This window comes from Helianthus annuus, chromosome 5, assembly GCF_002127325.2.
Source record: "Helianthus annuus cultivar XRQ/B chromosome 5, HanXRQr2.0-SUNRISE, whole genome shotgun sequence".
In the NCBI taxonomy this organism is placed as follows: Eukaryota; Viridiplantae; Streptophyta; class Magnoliopsida; order Asterales; family Asteraceae; genus Helianthus; species Helianthus annuus.
In genome coordinates this window covers 123,972,050-123,993,293 of record NC_035437.2, presented here as the reverse complement: position 1 = coordinate 123,993,293, position 21,244 = coordinate 123,972,050, and the positions used below count along the sequence as shown (strand labels likewise).

The following is a 21,244-nucleotide window of genomic DNA, read 5'->3' as shown; positions in this document are numbered from 1 at the left end:
CGCATATAGCACTAGAAACTTAATATAATATATTACCTTATTTATAAAATCATAAAAATACGTCGTTTTGATAAATGAGTATTAACATGCCATGTCAACATATTAAACATTTAGCATAATTTTTTTAAACGGGTTGAACCTTTTAGACACATTATTAGCCATGCCATTAGCATGTAGACTATTTATAACTCGAGCTCATTAACTTCGTATCAAGTCATGTCAAATTAATTAGTCATATAAATTGACAGCTCAACAAAACAGCCGTAATTCATGAGAAGAAAGAATCAAGAAATACAAGGGAGATGTAAAATATAATAAAACCTCTTTTTAAACATATTATACATGTAGAAATAAAAAAAAAAAAAAGCTGAGTGTCATTTTCGTCCCTGTGGTTTGGTGGAAACATGCCACTTCAGTCAAACGTTGAGGATGGAACTGACGCAAAGCGTTATCTTTTTGGACTGAAAAGACACGTTTCAAAAATATTGAAGACGGAACTAACGTAATTTTTTTTTGGACCGAAGTGATATTTTTTATCAAACCACAAAGACGAAAATGTCAATTAACTCTAAAAAAAGGAAAAAGAATAGCTAAAAGATTCTTGAACATTGTTTACACATGTTGCAACCATCACATTGTCCCAATTAATTAATTAATATTAATATTAATATTAATATTAATAACAAAGTAAATACCATTTAGCCATATGCACTGTTCATTTCACAAGGACATTGCACTATGTGATATGCCTTGAAGCCATATTGGAATGGTCTCCATCTACATTGTCCTACAACCAGTTTTCTTTGGACACATATGTCCTCCAACTTGATCCTCTTCCCCACCTTTTTTTTTCATTTTCACCCTCCTAATTTCCACCTTTTCTCCACCGTTTCCCATAATTCTCGCCGGCGATCTCTCTCCGATCTTCAATCTTAGCCCCCATATCACTAAACCCTTCAATATCTTCTCCTATTTTTCTGTACAAATCGCATAAAAAGATGCACACCAAGTGTTCGATGAAATGAAAGCTCTTATCTTTTTGTCGATTTCTGGTAAGTTGGATGTTTTCAAGGGTTTTCCTATGTGGGTTTTGTTGTAGACTTCTTGGATTTGATGTCGTACTGGTTTTTGATCTCTAGGGATGTAGGAAAGTGTTTTAGGTAACTGAATTTTCAGTTTCTAATAGTAGAAGGTGTGAGGCTTGAATTAAGTGAATCTTGATTGCAAGTTTGTAACTTTAGTTCAAGATTTGATGATTTAGGGGTTGTTTTAGGGAAATTGAGAATCTTTTTTAAGTGGGGTTGAAAATTTCTCAAGAAAGATTCCTTTTTAGGTTATGGTTTAACCGATCAGATCGTATATATGCTTCTATGGAGTTGATGTTAAGGTAGTGAAATCTGGAGAATTGAGTGCTTTTAGAGGTCTTGATTGTGTGGACTTTGATAAATGGAGGCTAGATTTGGGGGGAATCCTCATCATTACTATGGTCCGGTGGTGCCGGAATTGAAGGCGGGTGGGAAGAGAAATCTGGAATGGGATTTGAATGATTGGAAGTGGGACGGTGATCTGTTCACCGCCAGCCAGATAAGTGCGATTCCGGCGGATTGCCGGAGTAGACAACTGTTTCCGGTGACGTCTGGTGTTGAGGCGGTTACTGTCGTGTCGAATAGTTCTTCGTCTTGCTCTGATGAAGGGAAAAAAGAATTGGAAAAAAGAAGACGCGTTGTGGTTCTTGATGAAGAAGATGAAGTTGGGGGTCTTAACTTGAATCTTGGAGGGCAAGTGTACCCGATACCCGAAGATGAGTTAGAAAGATGGGAGGGTAAAAACGGGAAGAAATCTAAAGTGGGTGGGGGTACGTCTAGCCGGGCCGTTTGCCAGGTGGACGATTGTCAAGCGGATCTCACGGGTGCAAAAGATTATCATAGAAGACACAAGGTTTGTAGTTTGCATTCAAAGGCCGCCAAAGCATTGGTAGGGAATGTGATGCAAAGGTTTTGTCAACAGTGCAGCAGGTAAGTTGTGAAAAGACTGTTAAATAATTGTGTGGTAAAATAAATGATTTAAATTTATGGTTGTATTGTATTATACGTGGGCAGGTTTCATAGTCTCGAAGAGTTTGATGAAGGAAAAAGAAGCTGTCGAAGGCGTTTAGCCGGACATAATCGAAGGAGAAGAAAGACACATCCAGAAACCCCGACAAATGGGGTATCACTAAACGATGAACGCAGCTGCAGTTATTTGCTTGTTAGTCTTTTGAGGATACTCTCCAATGTACAATGTAAGCGTTTATTTTATTGAATGTAACAAAATGAACCAATCAGGAGTGAGTTATCGACATTAAAGATGAGTTCTTTTTGTATAATTGAATGTCCTTTCTGTGAATTGCAGCTAATAATACCTCAGGTTCAGAGCAGAGCAAAGATCAAGATCTGCTTGCTCATCTTTTGAGAAACCTTGCAAGTTTTGCTGGTACGGTTAACGATAAAAACACGTCCGGATCCCAATGTTTGCAGGATGCCGGAACATCCTTTGCAACTCCCGAGAAGGTATATCTTTATTATGGTGGTATCTGGATTCGCAAATTGGAATCGATTGTGTCAGTCAGAATAATCAGTTTCAAATAATTAGATAAACAGATCCTGTTTAGTCATATGGTCGGTTTTGGATAATCAGTTACATATCAACTGCAATAAAAAAAGCTGAATTTCTAAGGGTAAAATACAATTAATTATTTACCTCTTCTTTTAACCGAAGTTGAGTCGTATTTCCACTTAACAAACCGTCTCTACTTTTTCGGTCATTTTACTATTATTAATTTCTCTAATAATCAGAACTTTTCCAGACACCATTTGGTTGTCTGATTCTTGTTATTCAATATCACATGATGATTTTCAAAAAGCGCACCGAACATCCATTAACAAGTTTCATTTTGTAGGTCCCATTTATATGGTGACACAATATGTTTTTTTATTCTTGTTATTCAATATCACATGATGATTTCCGAAAAGCACATCGAACACCCATTAACAATTTTTGTGTGGTTGGTCCCATTTGTACGGTGACAAAATGTTTTAAACAAATAGAATTATTATTTCTCACTATCTAACGTGTGAAAAACAACCCGTCACTTATAGGAGCATCCGCAGCCTGTGAGTCAAACCGTGAATCTTTCGGGATCTGAAATGTTGCATAGAGGAAGTGTACAAACTCCAGCTCCTAGCGAAATCACTTTTCCGTCAAATAACAAAACTCCCAATGAAGGCGGAAAGACGAAATTAAACAATATTGACTTGAACATGGTTTATGATGGTTCTCAAGATTGTAGCTTTGAGAACCCTGAAAATACCGACAATTTGCCTTTATGGTTACGCCACCAGCCTAACAAGTCAAGTCCTCCTCATACAAGTGGGAACTCGGCTTCAACAGCAACACAGTCGCCATCTAGTTCTAGTGGGGAAGCACAGGTATAACTTTATCTTCTTTTTGTGAAAACCAGAGGTGGCAAGATGGGAGTGTTGGGTGACAGGTCAAAGTGGGCTTGGTTTGAAACGGACCATCTTTTTAATATGGGTCAAAACGGGTCGGGTTGGGGCTGGGTTGACCCACAAACACTTTATTTTGTTCATCTTAAAGTTATATTATAAATTATAAATAATTGTAATATACTAGTAAAGGGTAGCTAGAATTGTAATATAGAATATTGAAACTGCTTTCATATTTTATCTAAAAATGGATATTTTCTCTCTTTTTCAGAGTCGTACAGACCGAATCGTATTCAAGCTATTTGGAAAAGATCCTAGTGAGTTGCCTCTTGCCCTTCGAAACCAGGTACCCCCCCCCCCCCCTCTTTCCCCTTTTTTCTTTCCCTTGTAGCTTACGGGTTTCACTTATCGTTGGATCAAGTTCACTGAATTGCTTAAATTTCAGATCCTTGACTGGTTAGTACACAGTCCTACCGATATTGAAGGTTACATTCGTCCCGGATGCATCATATTAGCCGTATATCTTCGAATGGAGAATTCCTCCTGGGATGAGGTAAACCTTCTATCATTTCATCCATCAAGAATTCAAGATTTTAATCAAATCAACCAAAAATGCCCTGACTTTTTACTAGGGGCGTCCGTTCTTGACCCGAACCCGACACGAAAAAAACAGGTTTGGGTCGACTAACCCGACCCGTTTTTTTAACTGGTCGGGTTCGGGTTGACCCATTATCCCGTTTAACTATTTGGAAAATAAATATTTATATTTTTGTTTTGGTCTTTTCCATTTTACATGGGCAGTCAAAATAATGTTAGTTTTGACTTTTGACACACTATATTATTTACTTGTCACACTCATACTCGCCATTAACTATGTTATTAATAACCCACTTAAAACCCAACAACTCACTTATCAATCATGAACATGTATGACTTAATTAAAAATACGGGTTAAACGGGCCGTGTTTGGGTTGACCCGAATTTATGTGTGCCGGTTAGGGTTGAAATCTTTGACACGAATAATAATATGGGTCGGGTTCGAGTTGCACATTTCAACCCATCAACCCTACACGATTGACACCCCTACTGTATACCCTGCAGTGTATTTTGGGACAAAATGAGGTGTAATCGTGAACTTACGTTTGAATTTCGTGCAGCTTTGCTATGATTTGAGCAGCCATATGAGGAAGCTTTTGGATGCATCAAGTAATTCTTTTTGGAGAACAGGATGGATTTATACTAGGGTTCTTGATCATGTGGCATTTTCTTGCGATGGTCAGTTCTTGTTTCGTGTACATGTTTTCTTTTTTTAACGTACTTATCATCTAAACTTGTCTAATTTGTTGTGTTACAGGCCAGGTTATTTTGAACACATCTTTGCCTCATTATAAAGGCCACAGAAACTCGAGCATCTTGAACATCTCGCCTATAGCGGTTTCTGTGTCGGAGACAGCTCGATTTTCTATCAAGGGAATTAACATTCCATGGTCAACCTCAAGGTATATTTCGTATTTATTTATTTTGTCTGTATGGTTTTCACAATCTAGGCGATGACGATAGCAGCAGTTGGCTAGACAAGTAAGTTTGAGAAATGTAATGTTAACGATATATATACGTGTGTATGTATGTATATTTTGTAACGAACGATCGATGAACACCCTTTAAGTTTTATGATATAAGGATTCGGTATTCATGGGAAGGAGTGAGCATTTTCTAATATTATTTTATATTTTCTGAAAATTTCTATTTTAGGATGATGTGTGTACTGGAAGGAAGTTATCTTGTTCAGACAAATTGTTCCGAGTTAATGGAGGCAACCGATTCGTATATCAAGCATGAAGACATCCGGTCCTTTAACTTCTCTTGCTCTATTCCTAATATTTCTGGCAGAGGATTCATTGAGGTCGCCACGTGTTAAATATTTTGTGATTATTATTTTTTAATATTTTTTTCTAATTAACATGTGAATCCTAAATCTTGTTTATTTGATCAGATTGAGGATGATAGCCTCAGCAGCAACTTCTTTCCGTTTATAGTTGCAGAACAAGATGTTTGTTCGGAAATCTGTATGCTCGAGAACGATTTAGCCATAACATCCGATCACACAGAAAAAGAGAAAAAGGAAGTAGAAGCAAGAACACGTGCATTGGAGTTCGTAAACGAAATGGGCTGGCTTCTTCACAGAAGTCAACTGAAAGTCAGATTGACTTGTATGGATCCCAATTCGGATCTTTTTTCGTTTAAACGGTTCAAGTGGCTCATAGAGTTCTCCGTTGACCATGATTGGCGCGCTGTGGTCAAGAAACTTTTGGCCATTATCTTTAGTGGGACCGTAGACTCGGCAGATTATGCTTCGGTTGAAGTTGCGTTGGTGGAAACGGGCTTACTCCACCGAGCTGTGAGGCGAAACTCTAGCTCCATGGTTGAATTGCTGTTGAATTACGGTCAAGAAAATGGAACCACACCTGGTTTGTTTAGACCAGATGCTGTAGGGCCTGGCGGGTTGACTCCTCTTCATATCGCATCTGGTAAAGATGGTTCCGAGAGCGTGTTGGATGCATTAACTAATGATCCTCAACTGGTACTTTTTTTGTTCTCAAATACGTAAAGTTCGAAGCTTTTTATCATACATATGAACTTGATCTAAAAATCTAGCATGGGTTTCTGTTTTCTTGAAGAAAGGTGTTGACTTTTAGGAATCTTTAACCGTTTCAGGTGGGACTTGACGCATGGAGAAACTCTCGTGACAGTAGCGGTTTGACCCCGTATGACTATGCATCGCTAAGAGGCCACTATAACTACATTCATCTAGTTCAAAGAAAGATCAACAGAAAGAAGGGTCATGTGGTCGTTGACATGCCGCCGCCTCACAAAGTGAGTGGATTCGAGACCGAAAAAGCTGTTGTGGTAAGGCCAGTGGTTGTGCAGAAATCCTGCAACCAATGTGAGCGGAAGCTGGCGTATTATGGTGGTGGGCGGTCGTCACTGGCGATTTATAAGCCGGCAATGCTGTCGATGGTGGCAATCGCTGCGGTTTGTGTGTGTGTGGCTTTGCTGTTCAAGAGTTCACCTCAGGTTATGTATGTGTTCCAGCCCTTTATCTGGGAAAGACTCAAGTATGGAGCAAGCTAAGCTAAAGTGAGGTTTAGGGTGTCTTTTTGATTTTCTTTTTTTTTTCTTTTTTTTTGGATATAATTTATTAAAGAGATGGTTATGATCTATCTATATATTATATTCTGACTGGATGGATATATCTTAATGTTTATTGTTTAATGTATAATGTATATGTGTGTGTCGGTATTGGTAATATTTAATTTCTGAAAACTGTTATTTTTCTCTGGGTTAAGTTATTCTACAAAGACTCCTAAAAATAAGATGTGTACAAAGACACAATGGATCACACAAGATGACACAATGTCGAGCAAAATATAACACAATGTCGAGGAAAAAAGACACAATGAGTCGCAAAAAGACACAATGACGTAAATATAGAAAAGACACAACGATAAATAAAAGACAATAATAATAACCAAAAATTCTAAAATCTACAACCTATAAATCCAAAAGTGAAAACCTAAAATCTCACATCGTAGTGATCGATGAGACGGTTCCAGTGCCCGCTTGAATGAGATCAATCGGAGCCCGTTTGATACCCTTTGTACGACTTCTTATTTTTAGAAGCTTTTGTATTTGATCCTAAACCATTTTTCTCTCACATGATGTGGGAAAACATGTATATTGCAAAATAGAAAAAATATAGTATCTCGTGAAATCGTATAACCAAAACATAAAGCGATAACATAACTCTTTTGCTTATATCGAAACCAAAAACTATAAAAAACAGTACAAGTACCGATATCGATGTTTGGTTAGTATCAGTTTGGTATGATGCATTACCGGTAACTGAATCGTATTGAAACTAAATACATACAAAACTAAATACATACAATTGTTTGATCGGTATTAGTTTGGTACCGTTCCGGTACAAGGTAAATTAGTTCGGCATCGTACCGGTACAAGGTAAAAAAAATACCGATCCCTAGTTTTACAATACCAAAAAATTACTTCATTTTGAGTATCGTTTTCATTTACCGCAATGCTGACAAAAAAATTAAACATAACTAAATACTTATTTTTTTTAGAGTTAATTACTGTTTTCGTCCTTGTGGTTTGTCAAAAATCACTATTTCAGTCCATTAGTTTAAAAATTGTGATTTCAGTCCCTGTAGTTTCACTTTCGTAACCATTTCAGTCCATTTCGTCCACCATTTCAGTCCTTGTACTTAACAGAATACTGGATTGAAATGGTTACGAAAGTGAAACCACAGGGACTGAAATCATAATTTTTAAACTAATGGACTGAAATAGTAATTTTTGACAAACCACAGGGACAAAAACAGTAATTAACTCTTTTTTTTTAAGTAAACAAACACAACTTATTAGAGAAAATTAAATTAAATGTTATTAAAAAATTTGCCACCGAAGATTGCAATTGGAGGTTAATATTCATGAAATCTAGATATACCAATTGGCTTTGATGAATATTATCCATTCAATCAAAACTTGCTAAGTTTTCTTTTATATTATAAACATATACATTTCTAGGGGATGGTTCAAATAAAAACCGTTTTTAACACGGAAAATTGAAAACTAACTAAAAAATCCTAAAAAAACACCATTTTTTTTACAATTTTTTTTAATCAAAAATCGCTAGTTTTTGTATATAAAAAAACTTTTTAAAAAAAAAAAATTGTAGTGCACATGTGTAATAGTACACATGTGACACATGTGTACTATTACACATGTGCACTACAATTTTTTTAATAAAAAAAAGTTTTTTTATATATACATAAAATAGCGAAAATTGAAAAAAAATGGTATGTTTTTAGGTTTTTTTTAGTTGGTTTTCGAGTTTTCGTGTTAACTAGTGGTTTTCATTTGAAACTTCCCATACAGTTCTAACATATTTAGGTTTTTTATATTTTTTTTTCTTTGATAACATGCATTTCTTGGAAAAAAAAATACATAGTTGCATTTAGTTTTTTTTTCTCTCAGCATTCCGATATAAATCTTATTGAAAAATGAGTTGTATTCAAATAAAGTATTTTTCGGTATCGTATGCTATACCCAGTATCGGTATTGTAACGAGGCAAACCAATAGCGATCGAACAAATATCAGTACATGTGTCGGTATTTGTTCTTATGGTCATCGACAAGGTTGGAGAACTCGCTGGTCGCTAGTCGGCCGGTGAGGTGGGGACTAGCGACTACTCGGGATTAATCTGATCGGAAATTTTATATGTAAATTTCATTATTTTTATAAATATGTATATATATACTTACAGATCCATGTCAATATAATACTTAAAAAGGTAAAATTAGTTCAAAATACAAACTAAACTTACATATAAGTCATAACATAGCAAGTCTCAGTACTTAAAATTCAAAAATTAACAAATAGCTCAAATGTAATCGTCATCAAGGGCGAAGCATTTAAGGGGCGGGGAGGGGCGCCCGCCCCCCCCGAACTTTTCGGTCAGTAGTGTTATATATGTACGTTTCGTATAGGATTTCGTAGGTATATACGTTTTTGACCCCCCGGTTTTATAAAAAAAATTTAGGTATATACGTTTTCGACCCCCGGTTTTAACTTTTATTTTATTTATATAGCCAAAATAAAATATTTATTAGTCTAAATATTATAGCCCAAATCATTATATTTGGTAGAATACTAGAATGTATATTATATAACTCAAATCAAATTATTATATAGCTCAACTTAAAAGCCCACCCTATCTAATCTTTATAAGACTAAAGGTATGTGTTTTTTATCTTTAGTTTTTTTAGGGTTGCAATTTATGTGATTTAGGTTGAAATTAGGGGTGGAATTGGTTCGAAATTTTGCCGTAAAATTGTTGAATCTTTCTGTAACTATGTCTAATTTTATTTGTTTAATCTTATTGTGATTTGATTTAGATAGAAATTAGAGTTTGAAATTTAAGGTGATTTATTAACTTGTTTTGTTATTAAATTATGCTCTGTGGAAGAATAAAATGATAACTTCTTTTTTAATGTTTTAGAACGTTTTTTATTTGATATTAATGTTTGGCCCGACCCGAATCGAATCACCGACGTCCGACCCGAGCATACACCTCGAAACTACGCGATAGAAATTTTTTTAGATCCGTTACTTTCCGACCACCCGAAGTTTTTTTTTTTCAAACTTCGCCACTGATCGTCATCCCTGTAGTGTTCAATGATTTCGACACCATCCGACTCGTATTCAATCTCCTCGTCTACTTCATCCTCTTTCTCCGACTCAAATTCTTAGTCATATTAGGGTAAGGGATAACGAAAACGGGCTAAAGTTGTAATCTAGGGCTTGTTTTGTAAGGATTTCAAATGGGCCGACTAGGGCGGCTTGGACCGGCTTTGACCGACTAGTGATTTTTTGACTGATTAGTGAAAAATTACTCAGTAGGAGGCCGACTAGCGACTAGTCGGCGATTAATCGCCGAGTAAGCGCGATTTTTGCAACACTGGTCATCGATCGATGTAAAAATGTACCGATATCCTTTTGCTATATCACGACTTTATATATCACTGAGTACTGGCACCGTAATGAGCCACCTACCGAACGATATTAGTACAAGTATCAGTATTATCGAAACCTATATTGGTATTTGTTTTATGGTTTTTGATTAATCTAAAACACGTGTTGATATCATTTTGGGCATGCCACAATTTTTGTAGGGTTTTTTTTTGGATTATATGAGGCCACCATATGTGAATAAATGAGTGCATTTTTTAAAGTTTACGAGTTATTTTAGAGTTAAGAAAAAAAATATAAATAAACAAAATGTTAATTGTTTTGGGTTCACACCCCACAAACTATACGATTAATTGAAATTTGTTGCTCAAAAAAGAAGGAAAATTGGTTTTTAATAAACCAACCTTTGTCCCGTTGGTAAATAATAATCTTACCTACGTAATTGGTATACAATAATCCTACCTATCAACATGTTGGTACTCAATGAACTCCCGTTAATTTTTTTTAACTGAAGTTAATTTTTAAGTTTTATTTATTACACAAAAAGTCCCTGTAGTTGTAATTTACTAGTTTTAATTATTTTATAAAACAAAAAAGCCTCAAGGGACTGTAATTTAATAGTTTTAAAATAGTTAAAACTAATAAATTACAACTACAGGGACTGTTTGTGTAATAAATAAAACTTAAAAACTAACTTCAGTTAAAAAAAATTAACGAAAGTTCATTGAGTACCAACATGTTGATAGGTAGGATTATTGTATACCAATTACGTAGGTAAGATTATTATTTAACAACGGGACAAAGGTTGGTTTATTAAAAACCAATTTTCCAAAAAGAAAAATGTTAATCAAACACGTGTTTTTCTTGCTACCAAAATAAACAAAGAAAGCAGGGGCCTCATGTTATCTGTTTTTATTGAAAAAGATGATTTCATTAGACCCAACTTTATGTGTCGGCAGCATTGATGTCATTTTAATCCAATATTTCGTAGTGAGGTTTTTTTGGCGTTTTTTTTAAACGCCTTCCCACGCCCCACACCCCACACTCCACACCCCACACCTCACACCTGCCCTTTCGGCGTTTTTTTTTTAAATTCCCCCATGCGTGTTTTAAAGAACGCTCCAATCTTGCCCCTTTTCAAATTATGACCAATGACATTTTTTGATTGTTTTTTTATTTAATTCTATTACATAATGCCCTACAATGTCCACATTCCCACTACACCCATTTTAGAAAAACTCCCCATTATACCCCATTGCTAACTGGACTGCCACATGCCGCAAAACGTCCAAGGATGGGAGCAATATATGTGTCGTAATTGCCCTAATGGCGAGGGCAATTCACGCTGGTGATTAAGGACATCCCTCAATAATGCTAGAAGTTGTGGCTTCACCAGATCAATGGGTCGTTTTCTTTTGCGTTGCTGGTTCATATAATGACTTAAACGTTCTTCATTAGTTAGAGGTTTTCAACGACATCATACAGGGTATCGGACTTGAATCTCCATTTTTGGTTTCGAGGGTGGAATACAAGCATGGGTAGTATCTTGCTGGGGTATACCTGACTATACGGTAAGTGTTGAAACTATACTGAATCCCGAAGATGATAAAAAAAGAAAGAAATTTGCAAAATGCCAAGAATCGTTAAGAAAAGATGTTGAACGGTTATATGGTATTCTAAAGCAACGATGACACATTGTACAACTCCCGACACGTGTATTCACAATAGAAAAAATTGAGATACGTTAATGTATGTTTATATCTTATTTCATAACATGATTATTGAAGATAAAAGTAACTCAATATGCGAATATGATCTGAATGCCATTTATGAGAATATTGAACCGGTTAATGTGGCACAACAAGAGTCAAATATGTGGAAATTACATAGCCAACATACAACCATATGCACCTCAACCCCCGTCCCAATTTGATTGAGCATATTTTAAATTTCTCTCATGTCAATCCCATAATTAGGTAGTTTTAATTTTATTTATGTAGTTTTTTAACTTTTTATTATTATGTTTGTTTTTTCTTTTGCTTTAAACTATGTATTTTTTTTAATATTAATAAAAAGTTGAATTTTAACTTTTGTTTAAAACAGTGTTGTAAAAATCGCGACTAGTCGGCGATTAATCGCTAGTCGGCCAGTAACCGAGTAATTTTTCGTTAATCAGTCCGTTAATCACTAGTCGACCTAGTTGGCCGGCCAAAAATCGGCGATTCCTGCAAGATTCCGACAAAAAACCTGTATATTCCGACCAATGATTTAAATTCTGGCTAGTTTCCAACCAATTCATGTGAATTCCAACAGTTAATCTTCTATACTTAAAAAAATGAGTTGAGTAAGAGTTAAAACCTAGCTACTTAAAATATTTACCTATGAAATTGTGTATATGTATACATAAAGCTGAAAATTACATATAAAAACCCGATCCGATTAATCCCGAGTAGTTGCTAGTCCCCATCTCACCAACCGACTAGCGAGTTCTCCAACCTTGGTTTAAAAACTAAATGGATTGGAGAAAAAAAATAAGAAAGAAAAGAGGGGAAGGGAAACCATGCTCCTAAATAGGGATGGAGGGGAATAGTGGAAAGGGATGGTGATGTGACGTTAAGGTGGTGCATGGGATGATGGTGAGAAGGGGAACCACGCCTCTAAATGGGGATGGAGGGGAAGGGTGGAAAGGGATGGTGATGTAACGTTAAGTTGGCGGATGGGGATGATGGGGAGAAGGGGAACCACACCCCATAGCCTAGTTGTTGAGTAAACAAAAAATAAAAGGAACACTATAGTTTTTATTTCTGCCATATGCCATATCACGACTTTATTTTGAAGGTTTTATCTCTTGATTAGATGGGGTGTGATATGTGAACCACGCCTCTAAATGGGGATAGAGGGGAAGGGTGGAAAGGGATGGTGATGTAACGTTAAGTTGGCGGATGGGGATGATGGGGAGAAGGGGAACCACACCCCATAGCCTAATTGTTGAGTAAACAAAAATATAAGGAACACTATAGTTTTTATTTCTGCCATATGCCATATCACGACTTTATTTTTAAGGTTTATCTCTTTATTAGAGGGTAACCACGCCTCTAAATGGGGATGGAGGGGAAGGGTAGAAAGGGATGGTGATGTAACGTTAAGTTGGCGGATGAGGATGACGGAGAAAAGGGGAATCAGACTCCATAGCCTAATTGTTGAGTAAACAAAAATAAAAGGAACACTATAGCTTTTATTTCTTGATTAGATGGGGTGTGATATGTGAATACACGAGTGCATTTTTTAAAGTTTGCAAGATATGTTTAAAATTACAAAAAAAAAATATAAATAAACCAAAAGTTAACTCTCAATCAAAGACGTGTATTTCTTACTAACCAAAAAATAAACAAAGGAGGGGCCTCATGTTACAACTTTATCTGTTTTTATTGAAAAAGATGATTTCAGCAACGTTTTTAAAACCGGACCGGGTCGGTCGGTCGGACCGGTCCGGCCGGGATCCGGAAACACCATCAGGCCGGTTCAACCCTTTAACCCGTTTCAGCATTGACCTGGAGGTTGGACGGGAGCCGGGCGGTCGGGCCGGTGGGTCGTCACATAAGGGTCGGGCCGGTTTTTTTATTAAATAATGTTGTTGCCTCCATCGACAAACACACAAACAGTAGTTCTCTGATCATCACTTTTAGGTCTTTTACTCACCGGCAACCGCTCCGGCTGCATCTGCGACCTCCTCCGGCAACGTATGCGACCTTCGACCTGCGACATCTGCGACCTCTGACCTGCGACATCTGCGGCCTCCGGCGACAAACAATGTGTTTTTATTTTTAATTTTTTTGATTAAAGGGTTTGTGAGGAGATGGAAAGGGAAGGGGATGAGTGATGATGATATACTTGTTTGTTGTGAACAATAATAAACCCCAGAAGCTTCTTTTTTGGACGATTTTACCCCTCAAGTTGTAATTTGCACCCCTCCAGTTTTACTTTATGACATGTTTACCCCTTTGTGTGTTTTTTATAATATATTTTTGTTAACTTTAGTTTTTATACTTAATTTTTGTTATGAACTTAATTTTTGTTATGTTTAGTTTTTATACTATATTTTATATAATTTATGATGTAATCCGGGTCTTAAATCCGGTCGAACCAGTCGGACCAGTCCGATCTTTGACCCCATAAGACGACCAAATCGACATCCGGTCCAGCCCGGAAAACATTGGATTTCAGTAATCCCCAACTTTTATGCGTCAGTATTGATGTTATTTTTTAATCCAATTTCAACTAAAATTCACTATCTTTTCCATTTTCTCAATTAAATAATACTTTTTAATATTTTTATTATTACATTTCTCTCTTTTCCACTCACAACCACTTTTCAAAATATATTTAAAAAAATTAAAAGGTAAAGAGTATCCTCTCAAATTTACATTTTCTCTCTCCTCTACTTACAACCAATGTTGTAGAAGGCGCTATGCGTTATTCGGGCGGTGAGGTACCGCCTAGGGATTAATCAGGATTAATCGGATTGGACTTTTTAAGTATAATTTTACAAATTTATATATATATATATATATATATATATATATATATATATAACTTTATACTTTTTATTAATAAATTTACAAGTTTAGGAGATAACTTTATACTTTTTATTAATAAATTTAAAAGTTTAAGAACCATATGTAAACTAGTGAAAGATAGAGGGGGTTAAATGTTAAAATAACTAAACTTAAATGTTAAAATAGGTTTATAACTAAAATTTGGGCTTTAAACCATGGGCCAAGTTTCAAAAATTGAGTTTTTTGGGTCAAAAAAACATGGGCCCAATTAGTCCGATTTTGACCGATTTTGTCCAACTTTTACCGACTTTGACCGACTTTGACCATAACCGATCTTTTGACCGACTAGCTTAAATTTAGGCAGTAACCCACTGACTAGCGCTTAGGCGCCGATTAATCGGCCACATAGACCGATTTCTGCAACATTGCTTACAACCACCTATAACCATTTTTCATAAAATAAAAACCACTCACATAATTTAGGCGGTTGGATGTGAATGCTCTTAATACATATTAGAGAGCATTTACATCACTTCCATCATTTTTACTCTATTATTTCACTAAAAAAAACTCTAGTTTCTTTCTCTTTTCAATTAAATAATATTTTTTTTATATTTTTATCATTACATTTTCTCTCTTTCACTCACAACCACTTTCAAAATATATTAAAAATTATAGAGGATAAACAGTGTCCAATCAAATTTACAGATGAACAGTAACATTTTTCCCTCTCCTCTACTCACAACCATATACAATCATGTTTCACGATATAAAAAGCCCTCTCAAAGAATACAATCACTTTTCATAATTTGGGGGACGGATTGTGAATCCTGTTAATAATTCGCAGTGCTGTAACTTCTAACAACAGCTCAACCAGAACTTTTTACTGGTTTAACCGATCTCACTCAATTATATGTACATCATTTGAAATTGTAACATTTAGGGGCTGTTTGGCAACATTTGAATGGTTAAGTGCTAAACCAGTAAGAGGTCTGAACCATTAAGAGTCTGTATAATGCTTAACCGTTCAGAAGCAAATGTCTGAATCATTCAGAGCATTCACATCCATTCCATCAAAGTCTGAGTGTGGAGTTTTTATAAGTATAAAAAGTGGTTGTGAGTGGAGGAGAGAGAAAATGTTACTGTTCATCTGTATATTTGGGGGGACACTGTTCACCTCTATAGTTTTTTAATATATTTTGAAAGTGGTTGTGAGTGGAGGAGAGAGAAAAGGTAATGATAAAGGTATAAAAGAATATTATTTAATTGAAAAGGAGAGAGAAAATGTAGTATTTTTTAGTGTAATTTAGGGTGAAAATATAGTAGAATAGATGTGAATACTCTAAGAGGTAAACAAACAACCCCTTATACTCCAATTTAAAAGGTGAGTGTTAAAGTGTGTGTTAAGGTTACATGTTTTTATACGATACGAATAAAAATATAGTTATGTTCAGGCTGCACATGCAGCAATCAAGGAGAGGGGGCACTCATAATTGTTGAGCATAGTAAAATAAAAGCAACAGAAGATAGATTTCCATTATATATTATTATTGGGAAATGGCTATGCCTCCATACTGACTAATACATTGCCCATACCACTTCCACCTTCTCTCTTTAAAGATATAAAGAAAACAACACTAAATTAGGTCATATCAAACTTACAAAGGAAAAAAAAAAAAACACATTATCATCATTATAACAAGCCAAACATGCAGGCAAGCATAATATATGATTTATGGTTACTAACACAGACAGAACAACCTTCTTATGCCTTCTCCCACTTGAGTTCCTTCACCACCTCCCAGGTGAAATCAGGGTCTGTTCTACCAAAATGCCCATATGCAGCTGTCTTCAAGAACCTCTTGTTCCCACCCCTCTTCAAATCAAGATTGATCGATATCATTCCCGGCCTGAAATCAAAGTTCTCCTTAACAATCTTCAAGATCTCCTTGTCGGGGATCTTTCCGGTTCCATACGTGTCAACAAAGACGGACAACGGTTCAGGGACACCAATAGCGTAAGACACTTGCACAATCGCTCTTCTCGCTAGCCCACAAGCCACAATGCTCTTTGCGGCTTGTCTCACAATATAGGCACCACTTCTGTCCACCTTGGTGGGGTCTTTCCCTGAAAAAGCACCACCACCGTGTGCACCCCAACCACCATAAGTATCAATGATGATCTTACGTCCGGTGAGTCCAGCGTCACCGTGAGGTCCACCAATGACGAAACGACCAGATGGGTTCAAGTGGAAGATGGTCTTCTCGTCGAGGTAATTGGCTGGAACAACAGGCTTGATCACATGCTCTTTAAGATCAGCGGCAATCTCATCGTTGGTTACAGTTTCATCATGTTGAGTCGAGATTAAAATGGTGTGTACGCGGAGAGGGACCATGGCTCCGTTGTCGTTATGGTACTCGACTGTAACTTGAGTCTTTCCATCAGGCCTGAGCCATCCACAAGTACCATTCTTGCGGACCTCGGTCAAACGAGCTCCAAGCTTGGTCGCAAGAACATGGCTGAGTGGCATAAGTTCCGGGGTCTCATCAGTAGCATAACCAAACATATGACCTTGGTCTCCAGCACCGATTTCCTCAGGCTTCTTTGTCAAATGACCATGAACACCCTGAGCAATATCCGGGCTTTGTTGCTCAATGTTGACCAAGACCTTGCAGTTGTCTGCATCCAACCCCACATCATCCGATACAAACCCGATCTCGCGGCAGGTATCACGCACGATCTTTTCATAATCAACATTAGCTTTGGTGGTGATTTCGCCAAAAACCATGACCATGTTGGTTTTGGTGCAGGTTTCACAAGCAACCTTGCTGTCAGGGTCCTGGGCTAAGCAGGCATCAAGAACTGCATCAGATATCTGATCACAGAGCTTGTCCGGGTGTCCCTCGTTAACAGATTCAGAAGTGAACAAGAAGGTCTCCATTATTACAAAGCTGAAAGTTCAACAAGATAAACCTTAATCAAAAGTTCAAAAAACATAAATAAATACAAAAAATTGTAAGAAACCTATTAGTTCTCCCACTAAGTAGGCATGCAGTTTACTGTTAACAAAAAACCTGAAGTTTTAATAAAAAGTTCAAAAACTAAAAGAAAAAACTGTAAAAAACTGATTAGTTCTCCCACTAAGTATGGTATGGCATGCAATTAAACAAAACCTAAACCTTTAGTCAGAATCAGAAGCTCAAATAAAATATTAACCACATAACCTTGAAAAGGTGGAACAAATCATAATCATAAGCAATAATATAATAACACCAGCGTATCTCCTAGATCCGTGGATCAAACAAACAGTACCTAAAGCAAAATCATAACACAAAATGAGCAGATCTGCTACAAAAGCATCAATATACAGTTAAAACTCAAAAACCAAATCAAAATTCAACTCCAGATCTGACCAATTTACCAAACAAACCTTCAAAACCTAATCAATTTCAACCTAAACCAAACAATTTAGCTAACTCAAACTCTCATAAGCAAAACTTCATTATAATAATAGCATTTCATATAGCAGCAGCTTAAAAACTACTAATCTAACAGCATCAACATGGAACATATAACCCTAGGGTTTCACCGCCACCAACAACACACTAACAAAGCTCCGCCGTAACGGCGGCGGTGAATAGCAGTCCAGAAAGGAAGGAGAATTATGTAGTCCAGCAAAACATCATCATAATAACATTTTCTAACCGCTAATCAAGTATGCAAATTAGCCTAGGGTTTTACCGCCACCGGCCGTAACGGTAACGGTAGCGGTGGATAGAAGTCAGGATTATGTAGTGAGCAAATCATCAACATGATAACAACATTTCTAACTGAAAAACCGCAAAACTAACAGCAACAGCATCAATATAGAAATTCCCCTAGGGTTTTACAACCACCGCCACTGTACGGACAGAGTTCCGGCGTAAGGGAACGGTGGATAGAAAGAAGGAAGGAGGATTATGTAGTTATAGCTACCTTTAGAAGAGTAGGGTATGAAGGAAGATGAAAAAGTGTGAAGTTCTTCTTCCTCTTGTTGCTCTTCTGAAAGCAAAGGAGCTAAGGGGGCAAGGAATAAAGGGGGAGGAGAAGGGGTATATATAGGAGGTGGGGGTGTGCTAAGGTGGAACGTACGTGCCAGATTCATTCTGTGTGTTGGTAGAATCTTAGATCAACTATTTATTTTTTGTTTAATCTTGGCCGTTGGTTTTTTTATGAGTTGGTGGATGGTTACGATATTTTTTTTTTTTTTTTTGAATTTGTGTGTGTGTGTGTGTGTTGTGGATGTGGACGTTTTATGGGTTTTGTTCTGACTAAATATAAAAACGGGTGATTTAGAGTTTAATTGGTTACTTAATTTAAAAAAAAGTTAAATATCATTTAGTTTATATGGTTTTGTTCATTTTGTCAGTTTAGTTTAAAGATTTCATTTTTCGTTTGTGAGTCCTAAAAAGTTTCACCGTTGCCATTTTAGTTCACTGGGTTAACTTCATCCATTATTTCTGTTAACGAGAAGGGTAATTCGATCATTTTATATGGTCGAATTGCCCTTCTAGTTAACACAATTACATATAAAATGATCGAATTGTCATTCTCGTTAACAGAAATAATTGATGAAGTTAACTTAGTGGACTAAAATAACAACGGTGAAATCTTTTTGAAACCACAGGTAAAAAAAGAAACATTTGGACTAAATTGGCAAAATGACTCAAATCACATGGACTAAAATGACATTTAACTCTTTAAAAAATACATGAAAAGACGATTATGTGTTGAATAATTTAGAAATATTATGAAAATGAATTACGTTAATAAAGTACTGATGATTATTGTTGTTATTTGGTTAGAGATTTATTTATATTTAAGATTAAGATAAGATATTTCCTATTTTATGTTCTCCAAAAGAGATGAAATATATATTGAATAATGGGTAAGGTTCAGCTATAAAGTCTAGATTTCTTAAAAAGTGTAAAAAGTCACATAATATCATAATTTCAGTCATAAAACACATCGAAACCCCCCCCCCTCCGAAAAAAAAAAGAGTGGGGAATACTAAAACGTCATATTCAAATCCTAACAGTCCATAAAGACATCAAATACACCATCGTAGAACTATGAATATAAAACACAACAAGATAGTCATTCAATACTCAGCGCCTTATCATCCAAAACACAAAACAAAACCCACAGAAATGGTGTTTTATTAATCTTCATTATGTTGTTTGTGGGTTTTGGGTGTGTTTTATGATTTTTTACACTTTTTAGAAAACTTAAACTTTGTAGCCAACTCATAGGTTTGAATAATATATTTACTTTTTTTAACGGCCAACAGAATCAATCCCGAACACTTTTGGGGCACCCACTGGACAAACGGAGTACTCCGAGAGTAACCCGAGTCCACCACCAATTCCGGGGAAAACCCGGTAACCCACCCGCCCGTAGGCACGACAGTGAAATTACCGGTAAAACCCGTATCGCTCAAGGATCCATCCCACGTTACCCTGGGTCTCCTATCATTGTCCACCAGTGTCTCACTCTGCACCAAGTGGGAGTTGAACCCACCTCTCTCAAGAGAAATACAAGCACTCTACCACTTTATTTAGAGATCATTGACAATATATATTTACTTAAATGTTTTATTTGTATGATATGAATAATTTAATGTTTTAGAATCTATCTTATAATTTTTAATTTAAAGTTGAAGTGGGATTATTAGTTATCTGTCTGACGCTTAATGGTTAATATTATTAATTAATAGCAAAAAATACATTCTGTATATAGTATGTGATTCTACCTTTTTCTACTTTTCTCTAAATTAGTGTTACTTTAGAAAAAACCTATTTGATGCAGAGTGACTCGATTGTTAGTAGTTAAAGCACTCGTAATTATATGGATTTTTATTGTTTATAAATTTAGGATATAAAATACTAACAAATAAAATGCATAAGGGTGAAGGGAGTGGTTAGACGCTTTGAATAGGTAAATTCTTCATTCATCCAATCCAACAGTGTCACGTCAATTAAGCTAATTTGTTTACATAATGCTCAAAAACGTTGGCGGTGGTTTACCTATCTTGGATTAGGTAAACTATTTTTTTATTTTTTAAATAAAAAAACCATTGTATTAAACTTCATTGCATAATGTACAAGTATTGATAAGTGAAGAGGTATGGTCCCAATTCCTTGCCTACATGACAGGGACCACACCACTTTTTGTGCACACAAGGCATCCATGTCACCAGAACCTTCTAGAAGCTTCCAGAAGACACCTAGGCGGTTCACAGCTGGCACCAAAGATGCTTTGCCCAACATAAAGGACAACACGTGTCACCATTGACAGAAGGCCACATAGGCCTGCGGCAATCCAGGGAGCAGGGCTGACGCGACCAGTACGAGGTATCCAGCACAAGCGAATACAAGGACGCCACGTGTACCACTACACCCTTCGCGACAGAGCAGACCAAGAGGATATTCCCCTTGGTCGGACAGCTGGCGCGCACCCACAGCTGGCACAGCTGCTTCCTCCTTCTTCACCCTCCGGCTATAAATAGGACCCTTCATCATTCAGGTTCAGGATCTTGGCTCTCTTTACTCACTCTATACACACACTGTTTTATTCATCTCAGAGCAGTACTTATTCTCACGCCGGAGCCTGGT

General features: G+C 36.4%; 2 protein-coding genes across 2 annotated transcripts; one reads left to right on the top strand and one right to left on the bottom strand.

The window, feature by feature from the left end:
* Nucleotides 1-722: 722 nt before the first annotated feature.
* On the top strand, nt 723-6,794 carry LOC110941171 (squamosa promoter-binding-like protein 1). The gene is made up of 11 exons (XM_022182790.2): nt 723-2,015; nt 2,100-2,281; nt 2,392-2,549; nt 3,138-3,467; nt 3,757-3,831; nt 3,931-4,038; nt 4,643-4,760; nt 4,840-4,984; nt 5,238-5,388; nt 5,479-6,066; nt 6,201-6,794. Exons 1-11 carry the CDS (start codon nt 1,447-1,449, stop codon nt 6,615-6,617), a joined length of 2,841 nt encoding a protein of 946 aa, XP_022038482.1. The 5' UTR covers nt 723-1,446; the 3' UTR covers nt 6,618-6,794.
* Nucleotides 6,795-16,102: 9,308 nt separating this feature from the next.
* LOC110941174 (S-adenosylmethionine synthase 5) lies at nt 16,103-18,711 on the bottom strand. The gene is made up of 2 exons (XM_022182791.2): nt 18,567-18,711; nt 16,103-17,542 (listed from the first exon to the last, which is right to left on the bottom strand). Exon 2 carries the CDS (start codon nt 17,530-17,532, stop codon nt 16,357-16,359), a length of 1,176 nt encoding a protein of 391 aa, XP_022038483.1. The 5' UTR covers nt 17,533-17,542; nt 18,567-18,711; the 3' UTR covers nt 16,103-16,356.
* Between the last annotated feature and the right edge of the window lie 2,533 nt (nt 18,712-21,244).